General features: G+C 46.3%; 7 protein-coding genes across 7 annotated transcripts; 2 read left to right on the top strand and 5 right to left on the bottom strand.

Annotated features, from left to right (window-relative positions):
• Nucleotides 1-136: 136 nt before the first annotated feature.
• Nucleotides 137-1,957, bottom strand: ATNIH1004_009468 (sulfotransferase family protein; the record flags this gene model as incomplete). The annotated part of the gene is made up of 4 exons (XM_033574060.1): nt 137-456; nt 1,092-1,263; nt 1,644-1,819; nt 1,885-1,957. The coding sequence occupies 4 exons, from the start codon at nt 1,955-1,957 to the stop codon at nt 137-139; spliced, it is 741 nt and encodes a 246-aa protein (XP_033422078.1).
• Nucleotides 1,958-2,968: 1,011 nt separating this feature from the next.
• ATNIH1004_009467 (uncharacterized protein) lies at nt 2,969-3,600 on the top strand (the record flags this gene model as incomplete). The annotated part of the gene is made up of 4 exons (XM_033574059.1): nt 2,969-3,028; nt 3,097-3,225; nt 3,274-3,495; nt 3,544-3,600. The coding sequence occupies 4 exons, from the start codon at nt 2,969-2,971 to the stop codon at nt 3,598-3,600; spliced, it is 468 nt and encodes a 155-aa protein (XP_033422077.1).
• Nucleotides 3,601-6,624: 3,024 nt separating this feature from the next.
• On the bottom strand, nt 6,625-8,701 carry ATNIH1004_009466 (uncharacterized protein; the record flags this gene model as incomplete). Its single annotated transcript, XM_033574058.1, has 12 exons — nt 6,625-6,685; nt 6,746-6,831; nt 6,928-7,015; nt 7,069-7,121; nt 7,187-7,238; nt 7,296-7,318; nt 7,401-7,437; nt 7,518-7,547; nt 7,601-7,646; nt 7,692-7,769; nt 7,817-7,862; nt 8,636-8,701. The coding sequence occupies 12 exons, from the start codon at nt 8,699-8,701 to the stop codon at nt 6,625-6,627; spliced, it is 666 nt and encodes a 221-aa protein (XP_033422076.1).
• A 307-nt stretch (nt 8,702-9,008) lies between these two features.
• Nucleotides 9,009-10,900, bottom strand: ATNIH1004_009465 (FAD-dependent oxidoreductase; the record flags this gene model as incomplete). The annotated part of the gene is made up of 4 exons (XM_033574057.1): nt 9,009-9,303; nt 9,383-9,656; nt 9,717-10,543; nt 10,602-10,900. 4 exons carry the CDS (start codon nt 10,898-10,900, stop codon nt 9,009-9,011), a joined length of 1,695 nt encoding a protein of 564 aa, XP_033422075.1.
• A 325-nt stretch (nt 10,901-11,225) lies between these two features.
• ATNIH1004_009464 (uncharacterized protein) lies at nt 11,226-11,848 on the bottom strand (the record flags this gene model as incomplete). The annotated part of the gene is made up of 3 exons (XM_033574056.1): nt 11,226-11,302; nt 11,406-11,507; nt 11,593-11,848. The coding sequence occupies 3 exons, from the start codon at nt 11,846-11,848 to the stop codon at nt 11,226-11,228; spliced, it is 435 nt and encodes a 144-aa protein (XP_033422074.1).
• A 4,857-nt stretch (nt 11,849-16,705) lies between these two features.
• ATNIH1004_009463 (uncharacterized protein) lies at nt 16,706-17,804 on the bottom strand (the record flags this gene model as incomplete). The annotated part of the gene is made up of 5 exons (XM_033574055.1): nt 16,706-16,967; nt 17,038-17,167; nt 17,266-17,524; nt 17,594-17,687; nt 17,740-17,804. The coding sequence occupies 5 exons, from the start codon at nt 17,802-17,804 to the stop codon at nt 16,706-16,708; spliced, it is 810 nt and encodes a 269-aa protein (XP_033422073.1).
• Nucleotides 17,805-18,525: 721 nt separating this feature from the next.
• Nucleotides 18,526-20,344, top strand: ATNIH1004_009462 (MDR family MFS transporter; the record flags this gene model as incomplete). Its single annotated transcript, XM_033574054.1, has 2 exons — nt 18,526-19,981; nt 20,040-20,344. The coding sequence occupies 2 exons, from the start codon at nt 18,526-18,528 to the stop codon at nt 20,342-20,344; spliced, it is 1,761 nt and encodes a 586-aa protein (XP_033422072.1).
• Nucleotides 20,345-20,570: the final 226 nt, after the last annotated feature.

The following is a 20,570-nucleotide window of genomic DNA, read 5'->3' as shown; positions in this document are numbered from 1 at the left end:
GGTCAGCCTAAAGGTTCTTGCACTATAATAATATCTGCAGTGTTTTGCACTTCTTTCTCACTAAAAAAATACTGTATAACTGCAACGCGTTTCCTGCAATTCGCCTGTAGGTCTTTTAGTTGTGCTTTTTGTTGCGTCATGAGTAGGAAGAGGACGAAGCTGTATACTCTGGCATGTCTCTACTAAGCTCGTTGTTATCGTCTTTATTTGGGGGTGGCTGTGGTGCGCTGCGCCGGCATGTTACCGGCTTAATATTGTTGGTTTGTTTAATTCCTGCCAGTGGTGTGTGCTTGTGGGTGAGCTCTTTGTTACTTTGGTTGCCTGTGGCCATGACATCGTCATCGTTCTTGCCGTCCAGAGTGTTGCGTCGGATGCGTTTATTTCTATCCCGGGCCCGGCTCTTGTTGCTGAGCTTGGCTCCTGGTTGTGGCTTTTCGAGCGTGTCGGCCTCCGGCTCTTCGAGCGGGAGGCTTCGCGGCTTGGGTTACGTGTTGCGGCAGTGACTTTCTTGTTTGTAGTTAACCGTGCTCGCTCCTAGGGGGGCGGTCCTAAGGTCCCAAAGGACATATTAGACTCCCCCGGGCATAAAGATTTTGTGGACTATATAGATCAATCTGGGGAGTCTGAAGGATCAGGACAGTCCTCATTTAGATCTAAAAACCGGAAGTTTTGGCTTACTTATCATGTGACAGTGAGATACAGCAAATACAATGCAAGCTACGACTCGTAGAGGATAATGGAGCAGGAAAAGTGCTGAGTAGACGTTAAGAAACTGCCGATAATTGTTTGTTATACGTGCCTCTTGAAAGCAGAGCGAGCCAGATTCTGAAGGAGAATCATGTGTGAATCAGGGGACTACAAGTATTATAAAGAAAGTCCCTAAAAAGTACATGCTATGTGTCGTGATTGTCTCCAATTACTGCAACATCAACCATCCTACTCCACTTCCGCCTCTTTGTTGTTTTAGGAATGGTACCACCACCAGACAGCGCCCGCGGCGGCTACCGGGGCTACCCATGTCAGGCCTTTTTTGACCAGTCCAGCAACCCGAACCCAAAAAATAATGGTATGGAATTTTGTGATGAAGTCACCTTCATTAACATGGGGGAAAGGTTTATCCGGCGCCTCCTTTCTTAGGAACTGGCAGAGGGGCCCCCAACCATCCTGGACTTCAAATTCAAGCACTTCACGCCCTCGCTTCTGCGCAGCAACGCGTACTTGGTCGTAGTGGGCAGCAAAGCCATTAGGCAGATGGCTAGCGTCCTGCCATTTCCCGCCAGTCCACACGGACAGTGCAGATCGTAAGAGTGGGATGTAAAGGCCAATGTAAGTCTTGTGGAATGCAGTCAGCAAGCCAATGACGATGAATAAGGTAAGCAGGTTAGGGTCAGTACTTGATCAATCAACTCCAGAAATCCCCACCGTTTCCAGCTGAGGATGGCGTAGAAAGTGCGCTGCATGGAAGCCAGCCATGGATCGACATGGCGGGTTGTCAGAATAATTTGTGCCTCGGGAAAGGCGTCCATCAGTTCTTGCGCGAAGAGAATGCAGGGAATATCCGTAACAGCCTTAGGAGTATATCAGCCACGCCTCACGCTAATTGGTACGTAGTAAGGCTAGTAAGATAGAGTGGGGGGACTCACATTGTAGCGCCAGAGCATCTGATCAAAATCCGCACCCGAAAACTTGCGGCCGTTCTCGTTGAACTTGGCATCTATAGCACGGCTCCAGAGAGCCAATGAGTCGTTCTTTTGGTCCAGGGAACATTCCGCCATATGATAGCAGGAGTATCCCAGCTCCTTCAGCGCAACATACAGAGCTTTGGACACCGGTCAGCCATGGATAGTTTGTGGTGTATTGCAGTATTAATTCATATTCACGCACACATGGTCCCGGTGCGGGACATGCCTAATGCCAGTACTTTCATCTCCTTCTCACGATGAGCCGGAGGCTCCATTCGTGGATAAGGCACCGTAGGAAAGGGGAGGTTAGCCATCGTGCCCGGACTCAAATCAAAGCCCGAGAACAGACCGGGATGTGAGGCTGGCGATATGGGAAGAAAATCGGGTGAGTGGGTTGGGCGGGGGCCAAACAGTTGGTGAAGTTGAACGGAATAATATACCCTACTCTGAGTGAGTAGAGTAGTTACTCCAAGTCAGTACTTCTCAGTTATGTGGAAGGCAGTTCTTTGTTTGGCTGACCTCCATTAGTTCAATCTCCACCAAGACTAGCTTCATTGTGGTGGCTGAGTTGACTTTGGGGTCCTAATTCATCTGAAAGCTTGGCGTATTTCAATTGCAACTTACGAATTTAATGGTTGGTTGTATGTACTACGGTAACAATACCGTTTGACCCGAAAATCCATTCATTGTCCAGCAAAAGTCATCTAGGACTTCCTTATCGCACCGATGAAAGTCTGACTATTTTTGGTGCTATAATTTCCAACTAATGCAGCTGTACAGGTGACTACATGTCAGTCGCAAGTGGGGCGGACCTCGCGCAAATAGCTTAACCGCTTTTGGAGGTCATGTGATCTGCCGCCAATGTTGGAAGCGTTGGTGTCGGGACGGCTCGGTTCGGCGGTTGACAGTTTACGGGGACTGACTGTATGGGGGGATGGGTATTACGTCAGCGACACACAGCGTAACTAAGTTAACTAGTTAACGGGCTTGTAGCTCGGCGTGGTCTAAAAAAACCTCGGCGTGGGCTAAAATTCTGCCCCGAGACTCACCGCTCTTTTTAGACCACGCTGAGCTTATGCCAAGAATAAACTCATCATGGCCTAAATGATTAGTCAGTATTCTTAGGCCACGATGAGATTTTCAAAAGATTTTTAGACCACGCTGAGCATATGCACTAGGGCTTAATTACTATAATTGGTAAGGTGTAGCCCTAAGAATATTTTGTACTACACAATACAGGGTATCCACTCTGCATATACTCTGTATAGGTTGACCAAACCACAACAATGGCTGGTACCGAAGTTCGGGAAAGAGTGGTAGAATGGATCAACAATATCCCAATCCAGGTATGTGTATATATGTTTATTATATACTGGGTATATACAAACCCTATACTAATATACCCAATTATCAGAACGAGGTGCAGGAATCTCATAGAGATGATTCTAGTAGTATAATCAGTACTAGGTCTACTCCGTCAGATCCAGGAGATGATATACAGGAACAAGAATCTTTTACACCAATAGTAATGGGCCTACAGCGGGTTAGTGTATATCTAATATATGCATAATATATACTAAGTCTATGTTAGGAAGCAGCTACTTCAGATGGTGTTGTCGTTGCGCGAAATGCCAGTCATAAGATTAAGGTTAAAGAGATTCAAGAACATCTTTTAATACCTGAATATCCAGCAACAGCAGCAGAAGGTATTCTTCATTTTATTCATGACTGCAATCCATTTCCATCCTCAAGGAATCCAAATGATTTCTCTGAGGAAGAAATAAATAATATTTTTACACGGCTTATGTCAAAGGTATGTAGAGTATATATCTGTTCTATACTATACTAATACTTTAAATAGATTCAGTTTGCAAAAACCATACAGGGGCTGCAAAGCTCGTCAAAATGGATCTTCTAAACAAGCTTGATGATAACGGACAACACAAGGCTTGGCATAGATCTTATATATATGGTTCGGTAAAGGCCTGTGAGCGGGTCTATGATCATATGCTAAGTATATCACGGGCATATAACCAGGTTAATCTTGATTTACTTAATAAACAGCGCTTACGTTACGCCGAACCCTTTTATCCTCAAGCAATTGATCAACTAATCAAAAAAGAAACTGAAGATGTCTTCTATGCTTTTATGAAATGTTGGTGGCAGGATGGAGGTCCTTGTGAATATCAAGGTATCAAGACATGTGGTGAAACACCACCGGTAATGTTTTATCGAAATCAGGTATGCTTTAGGTACATCTACTACATATATTTAGTATATACTAATTAACCCAGAATCATTTTCTTGGTTGCCCCAAGAATTCAGATATTGAACCTTGGCATTATGCTCATCCAGTTCGACGATTTGCTCAGATTGATAAGACTTATCTTAAGTTCTTATGGAACATGGAACAGGCCAAAAATAGAAGAATTATTTATTGCTCAGCCAACATCCGAAGAAGATGGTGTAGTAAGTATATTTCTAGTTTATATTTATATGCTAAGTATAGGATTAATCAGCTCGAGCAATACTCACCATACCGGCAGGCTTTACATTCCAAAGTGTAAGGTTAAATTTGACTTGTACATTCCAACATCCTGGCAACGGTTTCCTTTCTTAATTTTGATTTGTCGATTAAATCATATTCATTTTCCACCACCTCCAACACGATTACCTAAAGATATTGCAGATGAGGTGGTCCAAATGATCTCCCAGCATAATATCCTTGACCTAACTGCAAGTAAGTATATTTACTCTATATATACAGCATATACTAAGTATCTACTCTATTTAGGACGGTTCATGATCTCTCCACAGTTCACTGATATATATGATCGATTTGGTCCCTCAACACTACGTGTATTACATCAAAGTCTTAATATTCAAGATAGAGTTCAAGCTTTGATCCGAAAACAGAGACTCTTAACTTATCCTGAAGGAACTGATATTGCTGGTATGACAATAGCTACTGCTTTTAGGTATATGCTCAGCTGATACTAGGGGTATTACGTGAATACGCCTTCGACCAATTAAAAGAGGACGACCAGCAATGGATATATGATGTCCATTTCTTTGATCCACGGCATTTTCTTATTATATGCTGTACATATGCTCAGGCGAAGGCGTTTATTAATATCAAGTATATTGAGATGGACCTCTCATTCAAAATAGTTAATGGCAAGACAAATGTCTTCTCAATTTCTGGGTGGAATCCATATGTGCGAAGTATGTATCTAGTATATTTTTTTTAATATTGCTCACTAACTTGCAAGTTACTAGGAATCAATACCTTTGCATATGCTTTTCTTAATCTCGAAACACGCGATGCATATGCTGTAATGTTCTCAAAGCTATTTAAGATACTTGGAAATGTGGCTCGCTCACCTATACGGTTTCCCCATATTCAACATGGTGAGAATGAGATCTGGACTATAACTATCGATATGTGTAAGAAGCAAGCACCAGGTATGTAATAAACAGAATATATGCCCGGTATTTGCACCCTGTTAAGTATATTAGGTCTTGGAGATTATTTGCATACGCTAGACACATCCCGAGAGTGGTCTGAGCACCTTCCCTATGTAATCATATTCTGCCAAACTCACTTAAAGCGTAATTTTCGCTTAAAGTATAAGGACCACCCTGCAGAGCACCTACTTAACAGCCTTTTAGAAGCACCGTCCAAACCTGATTTGCTTGAGCGTATGGACTACATATGCAATACATATCCTGAGACTAAATCCTGGCTAGAGGGAAAGAAACGGCCGTGGATCTTAAGTGCACTGACCCCGGAACAATCAAAGATACAGATTGAACACTGGACATATGCTCGGAAACATACCGGAATTAGTGAAAGTAGTCATTTTCAAGATAATCAAGGTGTTGGCCGGAAACAGTCACTCCTGGCAGCTGTTTTAAAGTAAAGTATATCCAAGGTAGATGCGGAGCATAGTTAATAATATACTAACTATATACTTAGATTGCGAAGGTTTACATTTGAGGCCTTTACTCAGAATAAGATACAGATTAAGGAGGGTATTCCACCTTCATGGAAAATCCAAACGAACGTTCAAAGGCGCACTAAGATTATTCGAAAGCAAAGTATGTTAAACTAAAGGGCTGGAGCCTGTTTAATTTCTCTAGCTAATTACTATATTATCCCTATTGCCCTTATTGTCCCTACTGTCCCTATTGTCCCTATTGTCCCTATTGTCCCTATTGTCCCTATTGTCCCTATTGTCCCTATTGTCCCTATTGTCCCTATTGTCCCTATTGTCCCTATTGTCCCTATTGTCCCTATTGTCCCTATTGTCCCTATTGTCCCTATTGTCCCTATTGCCCCTATGGTTCAACATGAACAGTGTATATGCTGTTTACATACCAGGCTAATACTATGCATAGATTAACAGCAAAAAGGCAGCGAACCGCCGGCAGAAGAAGCCACACTTGCCATGGAATCCAGGGAATCCATATGATACACCTCTTCAAAATACAGACGGAGTGGCCATGCAGGACACTGATTCCCTATCAGTATCTAGCCTTAACACATGCTCGTCTTATGCCGGGCATGTACCTGCAAGTCAACGAACACACCCACTTAGCACTGTACAGAGTGTTGGTAAAGATAGCGTTATCGAGACCCCTGTTAGATCACCCGCTGTGTGTATATGCCAAACATAGACCCTTTAGAAGAGCGTTTAAAGGAGCTTGAGGGACTTAAGCGACGAAGAGATATGGTTGAGCGAATTGAGGAGCTTGAGGAAGAGGTAGAGGGGAAAGAAAAAGAAAAAGGGAAACCCCTGCAAGTGCAGAGCATACACCTAGTAGATGTATAGTATGTTAAAAAAGCCATTTCAATTCCCTAAACAATGGCTAGACTAGTATTTGCTCTACTTATTCCTAGACTCCATAATTTATCTCTAAAACCAACCGTGCATATGCCCTACGCAGTCTCCGGCACCGACTCGGCAGCATCCTTCTTGGCGCGCGCCGGCTGCTTCCGGCTACCGGTGGCTACAAGTTCTCAGCAGATGCTTAGTATAAGGGGGATGTGCTATACTTACCCTTGTGACCCTTCTTCGGTGGAGCACGCTTGCGCTTGGGGCAGACGGTGGGGTAGGTGGCTCAGAGGGTAGTGGGGAGATTTGCGCTGCATATACTCAGTATATTATAAAGAGCTTAGTTTCCAGGGGCACATGCCTTGTGACCAGAGACCTTACCCAGCCTCTAGGAAATATTAGCATACGCAGGGAATAGTAGAGTAAATACCCGGATCATATACAGGACGATGGAACTCAGTCCCAAACTGCTGAGCAAAATTGTTATCTTCCTGGCTAGTGGTTCTTAGTTATATACTATGCATATAATACAGATATGCTCTACTCACGCCAGCTGCTCAAGGAAGTTACAGTAATCCTGAATAATACCGTACATAGGACCCTCACTAGCATACGTTAGCCCTACGCCCAACGTACACATATATATATGCGGAGGGGAGCACATACCCAGGCTCCTTCACGTAACGGGCAGTTCTCCACGTCTGCTAAGGATCCATCGCTTTAAAGCGCTGTCAATTATTAGCATATGCTCAAGAGAAGCTACGTATCCACTAACTTTTCACCCGCAATGCGCTTAGCCTGGGGAATGTTAGTACAGAAGGGATTAAAAGCTATAAATCCTTAGCATCTACTAGACCTATACAAGGAATAGACAACTCACTGGCACCGGGATGGGCGTTCCGGATGTGGCGGCGAAGCTATGGAATAGGTAGCATATACCAACGATGTGCTAAAAACGCGACCTACAGCAATCTAAGAACGGACGGGCTGGCCACACATTTGGTTGCCATTGACTGCGATGTCGCATCTGCGAGGTTGTCAGCCCATGCTTAGCATGTGCCAGGCATGTTAATTACTTACACCATGCTATTAATACCTGACAGTCTTGAACCAGGAGTTGGGGCATCTGTAAATAATTAGCATATGCTGCACGTCTGTGGGGGCCCCATACTCTCGTTGTCCGCGGTGGTCACAGGTGTGCGGGGGTCCGGGTGTGGGCGCCAAGTGGGGTTTGGGTTCGGGATGGGACCTGCATATGTTAAGCACATGTTGTGAATATATTAAGTAGATACTCACCGTGGAAGTAACCGTAGTCGGGTGGGGGTTCACCGCCCAGCGACCTCTGGATTGTCAAAGTCTTCACGCGAAAGCTGCATTCTCTGCATATTATGGTATATGCTGAGAACAAGGCCCCTAAAGAACTAAAATCATCAGTGTTTCTGACATGCAAAAAAAGAGAAATTGGGTCACAGATTGGTAGTATATGCACTGGGTATGCAGAAAAGAAAGGGTCACACAAATGGTTGTAATTATATACTCTGGGCATACAGAAAGGAAAGGGGAGAAGGAGAGGTTTCAAGTCTTCCGGTCAAGGTATATACGCGGTATATGCCAAGAAGGGACATGCGATACTTACTCAAGAAGGGGAGTTTAAAGAGAGAAGAAGAGAAAAGAATGAAGAGAAAAAAAATTAGGTCTTCTAGTTCCAAAATAAATGCAAACGCGGCCAACATTTTTATTACCCAATTTGGGTGTAGGATCATTCACAGTGTGTTGCAAAATCTGCCTCTATTGTTTGATATAGTGAATATGTTGATTATATATATTGATGATGCAATGAATAATCTCACGCAGTTTAATGTTTTGAGTATATGCTCAGTATATGCACCGACCGGGGACTGACGCTAGGCCAAAAAGGTCAGCGTGGTCAAGCTACGCTGAAGGGATTCAACATGGTCTAAAAAGTACGGAAAATTTAATTTTAGACCACGCTGAGCCCATGCCAAGAAAAGGCTCACCGTGGTCTAAAAAGGCGGTGGCGGAGGTGGCAGAATTTTAGCCCACGCCGAGGTTTTTTTAGACCACGGCGAGCTGGCACCCGACTAGTTAACTTACGTGAAGTGTACGGGGAAGTGCGCAACCGGACGTCTCTGGTGCGCCGTATTCCGCCCGCGAAGACATAGGTGTCAGATATACGGCTAATCCCGAAGAGGAAATAGAGTACGATTGGTAAAAAGGTCTTATTTAAATGAATTGAGCTGGTTGGGCTCTTCTTGATTATGTTGGTTATTCTGTTGTTTGGTTGTGTGCTCCGCGGAGGTTTTACCCTATCTAGTCACATGAATCTGGTCCACCAAAGGCCATATTATTTGACAGTAGGGTGCAGGGACTATCTATATACAGATACAGTCTATCAATCACATCTACCCACCACCCCGCCCCCAATCCATAATCTAACAATTAAGCCGGAAACTTTCCTGATTCTCTCTCAAGCAGCCCGACACAAGCGACCATCCTCATGCTCCACCCATCGCTGACTCCCCACTGCGGTACGTGCGTACAGGACCTGATCCGGATCATATTTATCCTTGATTTCCTGCAGGCGGTCATAGTTGGCGCCGTAAAAGGCTGACTGCCAGTCCGGTTGGTTAAAATCTGCCTCGTTAAGGTATGCGCCACTGATCTCGCCCCGGGGAGTTAAAGCCTCGAGAACAGGGATCAAGGAGCTGGTGATGAGCTTTTGGTTATCCAGATCGACTTGGCGGTTCGTGTAGTTAAATGGGCTGATCAGTTTGGTATTAGCTGACTTGCATGTAAAGGAAAAGAAAGGAAATAACAGGTGGCAGGGGGGCTTAGTCTTACAGTCCAATTACCGCAGACATCGTAGCCTCCTGCCAGGCAGGATTAGCGGCATTCTTAGCGGATAGCCGGTCGTGGGCAGGCTGGACGTTCATGGAGAAGCCAGAGAAAGCAGCCCCGGAGCCAATAATGTGCTGAATGGCGGAAATAAAGCTATCGGGGTTAGACTCCACACTTGACCGAGGGATCAGACGGCCGCCGATGTTCATCTCGGTGATGTTGACGGCTGTTTCTGCCACCGCAGCATGGTATGTTGGGAAGACATTAAGCGAGTAGTCTGGGAGTTGATTAGATTAGTGTCCCTCCTGCACAAGGACAGATAAGCTAGCTAGCTTACTATAGGTGATGTTGTGTTTCTGCAGAGCTCGCAAGGTCGAGGCTAGGTGGGCGTGCAGCTCCTTCTTCCCAGCCCCTGGGAGAGTTAGTGGCCCAGCATTAAACATTAACGACCCCCCCGCAAGAGACGGGGGAAAGACCAGCCAGAGGGCCGTGCCGCCGGCGTCCAACAGGGGCAAAATATCCACGGCGTACGTGCGGATCACGCTCCAGAAGCGTTCGAGCGTTGTGGCGGCGGCGGTGAACGAGAGCGTCGCGACAGCTGTTTGCTCTTCCGCATAGACCCGGACGGTCATAAACAGGACGACGGCGTAGGTGCCTCCGCCGCCCCCACTCAAGGCCCAGTATAAATCAGCATGCTGCACGGGCGATGCCGTCAGGACGTCCCCGGCGGCTGTGATTACCTCCCACTCCAGTACTTGGTCTGCAGCCAGCCCGTAGCGCGATGCTAATGGCCCGTGGCCCCCACCCTGGGTATAGCCACCCGCGATACCCACGTCCGGGCAGTGGCCCGTCACGATCGTGAATCCCTTCTCGTGAGCCGTATTCTGAGCCTCGAAGCCCTGGACGCCGGCTCCAATCCGCATGGCGGGACCAGTGTACTCGTCCGACTCATACTTGGGCACGTAGTCAATGGACTTGATATAGTGCGTCCACAAGGCCACGGAGCCTGGGCCAGTGGATTTCCCAATATAGTCGTGGCCGGTGTTGCGGATAACGAGGCGGATGTTGTGTCGCTGTGTGAAGTTAAGGACATTGCGCACCTCGTCAGCCGAGGTAACATTCGCCGCGTAGCGAGCCAGAGGCCCCACGGTGCAGGGGGGTGTCCTTGGGAGTAAATGGAGAGCAGGAGCTGTTGGTCCACCATCCAGCTATCGGGGAGAACGCGGTCTCGGAGTGCGTGGCCGGAATGGACCAGCGGGCGAGCAGATCAGCGCATTCTTGGCTGCTGTAGGCGCCACACGGGCCATTTGTGTGACAAACACTACCGATCGGATCAACAGCAATCAGATTACCGGCGATGGATTGGTTAAAAGTCTGCCACTCATCTCCGGTGGGCCAGCAGGGGTCATCGGGGAAGCAGCGACAGGAGTTAGAAAGAGGCTTCTGGTCTCGAACGGCTAAAAATGCCAACGGGAGAACGGCAAACGAGACGAATAGGGTGAGCTTGGCTGAGAATGCCATGGTGTAGAGTCTCGACCTAGTCTGGAGTATGCAACCAGGGTGAAAATGGCAGACGAGCAGTTGGCAGCTTATGTAGCTGTATAATTTTCCAGATCAGTAGGGGGGTTGCGACACTACGGAGTAGGCTAATCGTCCACTAGGATCAGGTAGGTAAACGCCCCTCCTCCCCCGGTTGGTCCTGGCGCAACCGACCCTTTCAACCCTTTGTTCCCCTGTCTAGCCTTCTAGCTAGGTCTTACCGTGGCGCGGTTCAAAATTTAGGCGTAAGCGGCCAAGGCAGGACGTAAAGACGTCCCTCCAGTTATCAAACACATTATCCCCTGTCTCACCGGCCGGAAAATTTATACGATATTTTCCGATAATGTGTGCGGAGCATCATGTCGTTCATTGACAAGGCCCGTCCTAGACAACTCCGATAGCCTAAAGTTGCATTTCCTCCACATTAGCAGCTTGTGTCTTATGATGGGTTTAGGGGCAGAAAAGAAAACTAATGGGCATAACCAACCAATCCCAAAAGGTGTAAAGGCCGACCGATTGCGCACCTTTTCAGGCTGCGTAGTCCATCGTTCGGGGACAAATTTATTCGGCTTTGCAAGACAGTCCTCCCCTGTTGATATTGGTTCATCTTATTAGCCATGTGTTCGCCTATTGAGGCTCTAGGAAATAGACAAGAAAAATACGAAGCCACGTACGTCGGGAACTGCAGAAGCGAGGAGCCACCACGGTGGTGTCGGAAGGGATAAAGACCCCGGCAACAGTGATCCCCTTGTTAGCAGGGGTCTTTCGATTCCCTCCTGTCGGAAGAGAAGGATAGAGGCGCAGTGACTCAAATATAGCTCCCTCTAGATTCTGGCATCGGGGTAGACGATCTCGGCCGGCAGGTGTCGCGTCCACTCCCTGCTCCTGGATCTCACGGTAGATGATATCCGCTTGAACGGGATTTCTCATTTTTACAGGTAATTATATAGGTTTAACACATCTAATTTCCTGTATTACACTTAAGTTAGTATCTGGCGAGCTACCCTACACCCTTCACCGCAGGCAGTTTCCGGTTCGACCCTGCTTTGCAATAACTATAAATAAGTCTCAGGGTCAGTCTTTACATACTGTAGGTGTTAATTTACGGATCTCTGCCTTTTCTTATAGCCAGCTCTACGTTGCTTTATCCCGTGTTACAGATATCGAACGCCTCACAGTGCTTATGTCACCAGATGCACAGATAACTAATAATATAGTATATCCAGAGGTTTTACAAGTTCTACATACCCGAAGGCCCTAAGTATAAGCTGTAAACTCCTAAAAATCTTTAAACCACAGCACCCACTACCCCCCATCCTCCTGCTGCTTACGGTCCCCTTTCAAACCGCTGAGCGTAGCGAGGGTCAACGGCTTGTATTATAACAGAATTATAATAGATCCACCGCAGTCACGTGTTTACGAGTGGAATTAGATTTAAGGCCAGTATAGAGCCTACGCTTCGCAATTCTACGGCCCGTAGGGCCATCTTTCGGCCGATCTGTAGTTCTATCTCGCGTTATTCTGGCTGGTAAATATGGAATTGGTTGTTATTTATATTCTGCTATACATATAGCCTGCGCTTATGTCCATGCCTAGACGCAAGCGGCCCGCCATTGAACCCGTTGCTAATGGATACTAATATTGTTCTTGCTGTAAAACAATCTGTAAAGTCCTTGACTTTTCACGTGTTGCTCCTTTAGGGGCGCAAGCTTCTTAACAGTTCGCAACATGCTTTACTTGCCGTGTAAGTTGTCTATGCAGTCTTTACAAACCTTTTTAACACTTTTACTGGTTACTCGACTTCGCCAACACACTGCTTCGGTTGCTCCACCAGCTTCACGCCCAGTATCCCCTACTACCTCCGTCGCTCCTGCAACCTCTGAGTTGCCTCCTCCTGATCTACGGTCCAAAGAAGTGTCTGCTGCTTTTCCTAGACCTCGCCGCTGTTGTATTACCACTAAAGGCTTCCAGCACTGCTCGCGTTGCGGCTGCTCTAAGGATATACAGGAGCTCTCGTGGGCTGTGCCGAACCAGAATGTTACTGGTGCAAGCTACAGTCGCTGTTTTAACTGTCGTGTTGTTTACCTCTATGTTTTGCGGTCCTTTCTAAGCTTAGCTTTAGTTAAATAAGTATTGTCTTTCTAACCCTGTACCCCAGCAGGTAGTCCCTCCTGCAAACCCTGTTAAAAATAACCCTGACAAGCTGTAAGGTAACCCTAATAATAACCCGGCCACCATACAGGGCTTGCACGGTTCTCTTCTGCTCGGCTACCGATCTTAGATATATTATATAAGACCGTTGGATTTGGGCTGTATAAATCTAAAGTGTCCATACTGCAAAGCTTTACACTGGAAGGGTAAACAAGAAAATGCTTCTACACTCTGTAATCCTGTTTTTACAAAGTTTACCTTCGCGGCGAAGTGCAATCTCCACCTGTCCGTGAGCCACTATATAAATTAAGCCGCTTATATACTAAAAACACCTCTAAGGCCCGGGAATTTCGCTGTAATATCCGCCACTACAATGGCGCGCTGTGTTTTATATTTATAAATATAAAATTTAACAACTGTACCGCTGGCTAACACGGTCTGATTTAAATACAGGGCCAATTGGTCCATTTGCAAGGACTGTTACTTACTAATAAAGATAACAAGCCAAGTACGCTTAGATATGGTTCTATAACCTGGAGGCTGCGAATACTGCTCGCTGTACTTTAGATAATGTCCTTAATAAATCTATTCTGTAGAAGTTGGACAGTATTTTACACTGTGTGAGTCCCTTTATTAACATATATAAAACTGCATGGGAATAGTTAGAGGCAGTAGCAGTCTGTTGGATACCTGTATAGGTAGTCCTCGCGCCCTCTCTGTATCTTAAAGTCCTAGAGGGCAAAGATTACCGTCCGTATAATCTTCCAACTGCTGGTAAGATTGCTGCTGTTTTTCCCCGGCCCGATTTGGACACAGAAGACAATAATTTAAACTTTCGCGATGTTGTGTTGCGCCTTCGGCGGCCTGAAGTAGGCTTAGAACTAACTAAAATTAACCCTGCTTACTCTCCTTACATCCTGCTACAGTATCCATTGCTGTTTCCCTACGGTGATAGTGGTTGGCAGTGGGGTCTGCAGCTGCAGAATATGGGCCGCCAGCGCCAAAATAAGTATCTTACAGCCAGGCGTTTTTATTTGTATTGTCTTTTTACCTGTACCAACCTGTTTAGCTTATGGCTGTGTGCGGGCTGTCTCTGGCAGTAGTATTTAATTAACACCTGGGCTATGATCAAGCAGTCCAATTTAGATTAGATTACAAGGCACCAGGATAATATACGGGCTGATTTATATACTGGACTTACTAATGCTCTTGCCCATGCAGATAGGGATATAAAAGTAACTATTAAATCTAATATTATCTTACTATCTAGCTATGTTGGCAGTCCACGTTTTATGCAGCAGCTATATCAAGACATAATATTAATTTGTTAATATTACAGGCCGCCCTCTTTGTTTATTACATTTACTGCGAACCTGAAATGGAACGAAATTTCACGGGAATTATTACCTGGCCAGAGCTGGGAGGACCATCCGGACTTGGTAGCCGCGTGTTTAACCTTAAATAAACTAATTAGTAAATCCTATATTTTTTTTTTTACTATTAAGTACCAGAAGCGTGGCCTCCCACATATATATTTATAAGGGTCCAGACCGTACAACTCTTTACATTGACCTGAACAGTGAGGTCAGCCAGTATCTTAAGGCCCGCTATGTTGGGCTGTCGGAGGCTGTATAGCGTCTTTTAGGTTACCTAGTTTATTAAAGATGGCCGTTAGTACAGGCCCTACAGGTCTATACTCCCGGTGGCTATATAACCCCATACCGTGTCGGCCAGTCTACGGACCAGGTGCGCCAGCTAGCGGAGGATTACCGGACTATATTAATGGGTTACTTTGCTTACAACGTGTATGCAGCCTGTAAAGACCTACCTTGCTATTTTTACCCCATAAGCCCCAGCATTTTGTATGGGATTTGTCTGGTAGCCAGCAGGTATAGAGAACCTGTAAGGCAGGTTTTGCTGTTGGGTGTATTGTCACGGGCTAGTAGCCGGTTCAACCTATATAATAGATTTGGACTAAAAGAACTCGCTGAAGAGCTTCTATCTACGGCCGCGGCGGCCGAACAGGTAAATGTGGGTGCGAGGTAAACGAGATCACGTGACGGGAGAGTTCTACACGACCTCGCGAGTGCCCGGTATACGGGCTCGAGCACTTTGCGGGCCCTGCCCGCTACATGTATGTATTATTGTTATCCGAACCAGGGTAAGTGCTTTTATATACAATTACTACTAACTGTAAGGGTTGGCTCGACATCCTTTAAGGACCTTCGTACTGTGGATACTGTTGTGTATAACACCTTTAAAAAGGCCTGTAAAGCAATGGGCCTGTTAAATAATAATCGTGAATGGTGTTGTGGAACTCAGGGGAAATGGGGCGTAGGGAGCTATTCTATCAACTACAGGCCAACTAGCCACATTAGGAAGTAGATGTCGTTCAGTGGAAACACCAGGAATCACAGTATCTCAACCAACTGAGTCTCTTGCATTCCTATCTAGGTGCTCAACTCTAGATCTTGGGTGCTCAACTCTCTAAAGGATTCAGGGGTTGAATCGATCGTCAGATACTCCGCACCGCCAAGTCGGGCGGATTATAGTGTTTCCGTAACAAATGGATTGCTTTATTTAACAAGGCGGCTGTTTTTACAACCGGCTACTAACTCCGAAACCTTTTAACTGTTACATTGGTCTTTGGAGACGTTACGGAGCTGCATTACGGCGGACGAATATGGCCAAATGATCAAAACTAAATTTCTAATTATATTGCCGGCAGAATCTACCACCACACCTAGGTGAGAAATTTTGGCATATCAGGTGGCTTGCTTGGTTTCACCTTCCGGTTACTAGTCCTAAGCACCGCATAGAGGTGCAAGCCATGCTTAGGTGCCGTACACAGGGCCCGTACGGCTGGGACATGCTGGTGCTGGTTCTGGTGCATGGAAACATGTACAAAAAAATCACTTACTTTAAAGAATAATCGGGTTCTCAATCCCCTCTCCCTCCTCCGGGTCCAAGTTGATTGGATTCCCGGCACCCCCTTCATCTGGATCCAAGTTGATTGGAGATTCAAGCAGTCCCCCTGGTTGATTCCCCCCATTTGGAGCAGGTGCTAGGAGACCATGTCTAACATCTTGCCACAGCCCATCACGTACGGAGCACTGACTGGCTCTGTCAGGCCATTTACAGTTGGCGCATGCTCCACCGAAGGCGCCTGTTACATGGCGACTTTCAGGAAATGGGTATCCACCCTGTACGGTGCGGCAACGCGTACAAGGCTCAGCCAATATCATTCCACGTGACTGAATAAGCAGCGCATTGATGTAGGAAGGCCGGTGTTGCTTTATTTGCCGTGCTATTATACTGCCGCGTATAAAAGCCACGGGTGCACATCTCAATCCCGCATCGAAATCGCAAACTCACTATATCGACCCGCTGTAAATGGGGCCAGGCCGGCCCGCCGATGGGCCGGTCCGCAGCCCGCAGGTCTGCCCAGCTCTAATGTTATCTCTTCCGTATTCTAGCTACGAGGCTATCCAACAGTTTTACCCCTACCCACCCGTAGGGAGGGGGGTTTTTAGGGTATTCATGGCACCCATTGCGATCCTTAGTCATTTGTGTAAGGTACATATCTGAACTCGAGATAAATAGCCAATTGATGCTGTCTGGGCCTATTCAAGCCTTCTACTTCTTCTGCGCAAACAAGACGTGCTCATCTGAATCCCAAAAAATCCCATCTCGTTGAATATCGGCCTTGGCGCCCCTGGCAAGCCTTTGAAACTCCTCCTCCACATTAGGCTTTCCACTTGCCAGGAGAATCATTTTTGTGGATCTGGTACATGACCATAGGTACGTCGAATTTATGTCATCCTTTAACTCAGATCCATTCTTCACTGTATTGAAAATTTCTCGGACACGTTGTGAAGGCTGGGATGGGCTTTTGCCGCTTTAACAAAAGCAGCAGGAACACTACGATGTAAGTATCTGTATGAAAGGGAAGATAGCTCTTAACTTACTACAGCTCCATTCCCTTAGTTTCCATGTGCTTTCTAACAAGCTCGTTTATTTCCCTCACATGGGAACTGTGTACCCTTCCAGCCCAAGAGTCGCCATCAAGCTCATCCCATTGGATCCAGCCTCCAGTTCCTTTCCCAACCCACAGTTAGCTTTCCCGCTTTACACCATACACACATATAGAGCTAAAAAAAAAATAAAAAAAGAAAAGAAAAGAAAAGATTACTTACGTAAAAGTTGAGCAAGATTGTCCAGCACCGTGCTCACGTCTTCTTTCGATAACGCAGCCACTAACAATCTCACGTGAACCAAATCGTATTTTTCTTTCAATTCTTCCGGGACAGGCTGGAGAATATTGTAGACACCGTAATGAAAGTTTTCTGGGTAAGAAGCAGGGAAGTTTGCTGGGGACATATCGAGGCCATCATATTGACGAGTTTGCCCGGTCGCTGTCGGGATAGTATCTAGATAGGCAGCTAGAGCGTCGAGCTACTTTACATTCTTTCAGCAGGCTTAGATAAATCGGGTTTGTAAAAATCACCCTGTGCCTGTTCCTACATCTGCGATTCTCGTGATAGTCGAATGATCAATGGGGGCGTGAATGATTTTATTATCAATGACGTGGATCAGAACACGGTGTTGATTGTTGAGCCTGGATATTGTTGAAATTAGAATATAGTTAATAGGGAATCATAAGGACATACCTGGCGCGTTCCTCGTCATCATGCTTCAACCAATGGAGGCTTTCCTCGAGCTTTTCGGGTGCCATTTCTCTTCGGCGTTCCTGCTGGTGGGACGAAAATGCCTATGTTGTTTTTCCCTTGCCTACCGGTCCTTTACAAAGGTTCGTACTCCACAAAGGCCGGGATACAGAATACTTTATAACTTTTACTTATCGACGTGACAGCGGTGATCGCGAGGGGCCGCCATACTCAAACAATGCCGATTAGTCCTCCTAAATGCCGACCAGTTTCACCGACAGCCAATCCCGAGCATTGCGGACCTCCGGCTATTAATTACAATCTAATTCAGTTGGTATGTAGGGTACTGTTTTTCTTACTAATATTTCCTAATATAAGGCATCCGCACTAAATATATATGTCTTCGACAGATTTGGTCCGTTGTAGTCTTTAAGCAAGGGTCTTTGTCGTGATCGGTGTAATTAGCTTTCCCCAAGTTCCGTCTGCTTAGCCGCACTCATTGTCCTTACGCCTACTCGTCCTTTGCAAAAGTCCCATACTCCACGAAGGCTAGGGTACAGGCTGCTTTATAAGTTTTGCTTATCAATTATTAATCCAGTTATTATGTAGGGCACAATTTTCCTTACTAATGTTTTCTATTACAAAGCAGTAACGTTAAAGCTTTCCGACCCGGGACATGGTCAAATGTCAGCACAGGGTTTCCCCATAATAAAAACATACTTTACTTGGGGGCTCCATACAAATGCTTCCTGTACGACAAACAGTAACGCCCGCCGCAATCCGAACAAGATGGCAGAAAATCATAAAGTCGGCTCCAAGAAAAAATTGCCCATATCTGCAGCTGCTGACGAGTCTACATCTGCGACCAACAAAAAGGATGGTACTGAGAATGAGAATAAAAAGCAGAATGAGTCTGCGCCTCGCGTTGAAGACGCAAGGGAGGCGGTTGAGGCTCCCACAGCAGACGAGTATCCTCACGGTCTAAGTCTATTCTTTATTGTGGTGGCCATCATGCTCGCCACATTCATTATATCTCTTGATCAAGTGAGCAGCCTCTACTCTACCCCGAATAATCTATCTATACACACTCTAACTTGCCAGACAATTGTCGGTACAGCAATCCCGAAAATCACTGACCAATTCCATGGCCTCGACAAAGTATCTTGGTACGGCTCAGCATACTTCATGACTTTCGGTGGCTTCCAGACCCCGTTGGGCAAAGCATACAGGTACTTTAATCTGAAGACGACATTCCTCATTTCACTTTATATTTTCGAAATTGGCAGCCTCATATGCGGCGTGGCGCCAAATTCCAACGCTTTGATTGCCGGACGAGCGATTGCTGGCCTGGGTGGTGCAGGTATGGCGACGGGTGGTTTCACAATTATCGCTTTCTCTTCCGAACCCAGGAGACGGCCTCTATTTACGGGCTTGGTCGGATCTGCCTATGGTTTGTCTGCTGTAGCTGGTCCGCTCATTGGCGGTGCTTTTTCAGACAAAGTTTCCTGGAGGTGGTGCTTCTACATCAATCTGCCGGTTGGAGGTCTTGCAGCCGCGATCATTTTGATCTTCTTCCACACCCCGAATGGGGCCAAGCCGGTAAAGGCGTCATTGAAAGAGAAGGTTCTAAATATGGATCTTGTTGGCGTAACTTTGCTCATGTGCCTTATCATCTGTTTCATCCTAGCCCTCCAGTACGGAGGACAAACAAAAGCATGGAACTCAAGTGATGTAATCGGTCTACTCATCGGCTTTGTCGCCATTCTCATCGCCTTGGTTATTTGGGAGTATCGCCAGGGTGAGCGTGCCATGCTTGTGGGGCGCTTGCTCAAGAGACGTTCTCTCTGGGCTCCTTCAACATACATGTTCTTCTTTGCTGGCTCTTATTTCATCCTCCTCTACTATCTCCCAACCTACTTCCAAAGCATCGACGATACCAGCCCTGTCGGGTCAGGAGTGCGGAACTTGCCTATGGTAGTCACATTCAGTATTGCAGCTATCGTTGCAGGCGCGTTCGTTGAAAGAACGGGTATTGCAACGCCAGTTATGCTTGTGGGTGCTGCTATCGCAACTGTTGGAACCGGCTTAATCTACACATGGGACATCGGCACTCCAACAGGAAAGTGGATCGGTTATCAGATTCTCGCCGCCTTCGGGTTTATTATTCCATGGCTAATCCCTATGAACATTGCCCAAGCAAATGCCAAACCCCAAGATATGTCAACTGTGACAGCTTACATTTTTCGTGAGCAAGCCCCCTCGAATATCTTAGAGACTAAACTTATCTAACTAATTGGATTCAGTGTCCCAAACTCTCGGGGGAGCTTTCAGCGTCTCAGCCGCACAGTCAGCCTTCGTCAACACGATGCTCAAAAAATTAGCAACGACGGCCCCAGATATCAATCCTATGGAAGTGATCGCAACAGGAGCAACACAGATTCGCACAGCGTTTCCCGATGACATAAACGGTATTGTCCTTGCATATATGGAGGGCCTCAAAGCAACTTTCGCAATTTCAGTCGGAATGGTTGGATTTGCGTGTTTGATGAGCTTTTTCACTCCCTGGATGAGACTGCATGGCTCGACGGGGGCCGCTGGTTTTGCTTGAGTAGAGTTTTTGAAGGGTACCCAAGGGACGGTTCTATAACGGGCTGGCCTTCAGGGTGAATGGTAAGAGAGGAGGGTAACAAAGGGTCCAATCCGTACTTTACATCTTCATTTTAGGGTGTTTGCTTTTTTTGCTTCACTTGTTATCTTTATAATTCCACTACGGCTACGGCTTGAGATTGAAGGCAGCTTGATCCATTGCAGAAGGGATGCGCTTTTCAACTGGG

Source organism: Aspergillus tanneri (genome assembly GCF_003426965.1).
Source record: "Aspergillus tanneri strain NIH1004 chromosome Unknown AapTan_5_pilon_pilon_pilon, whole genome shotgun sequence".
Lineage (NCBI taxonomy): Eukaryota > Fungi > Ascomycota > Eurotiomycetes > Eurotiales > Aspergillaceae > Aspergillus > Aspergillus tanneri.
This window is presented reverse-complemented; position numbering and strand designations above follow the sequence as displayed.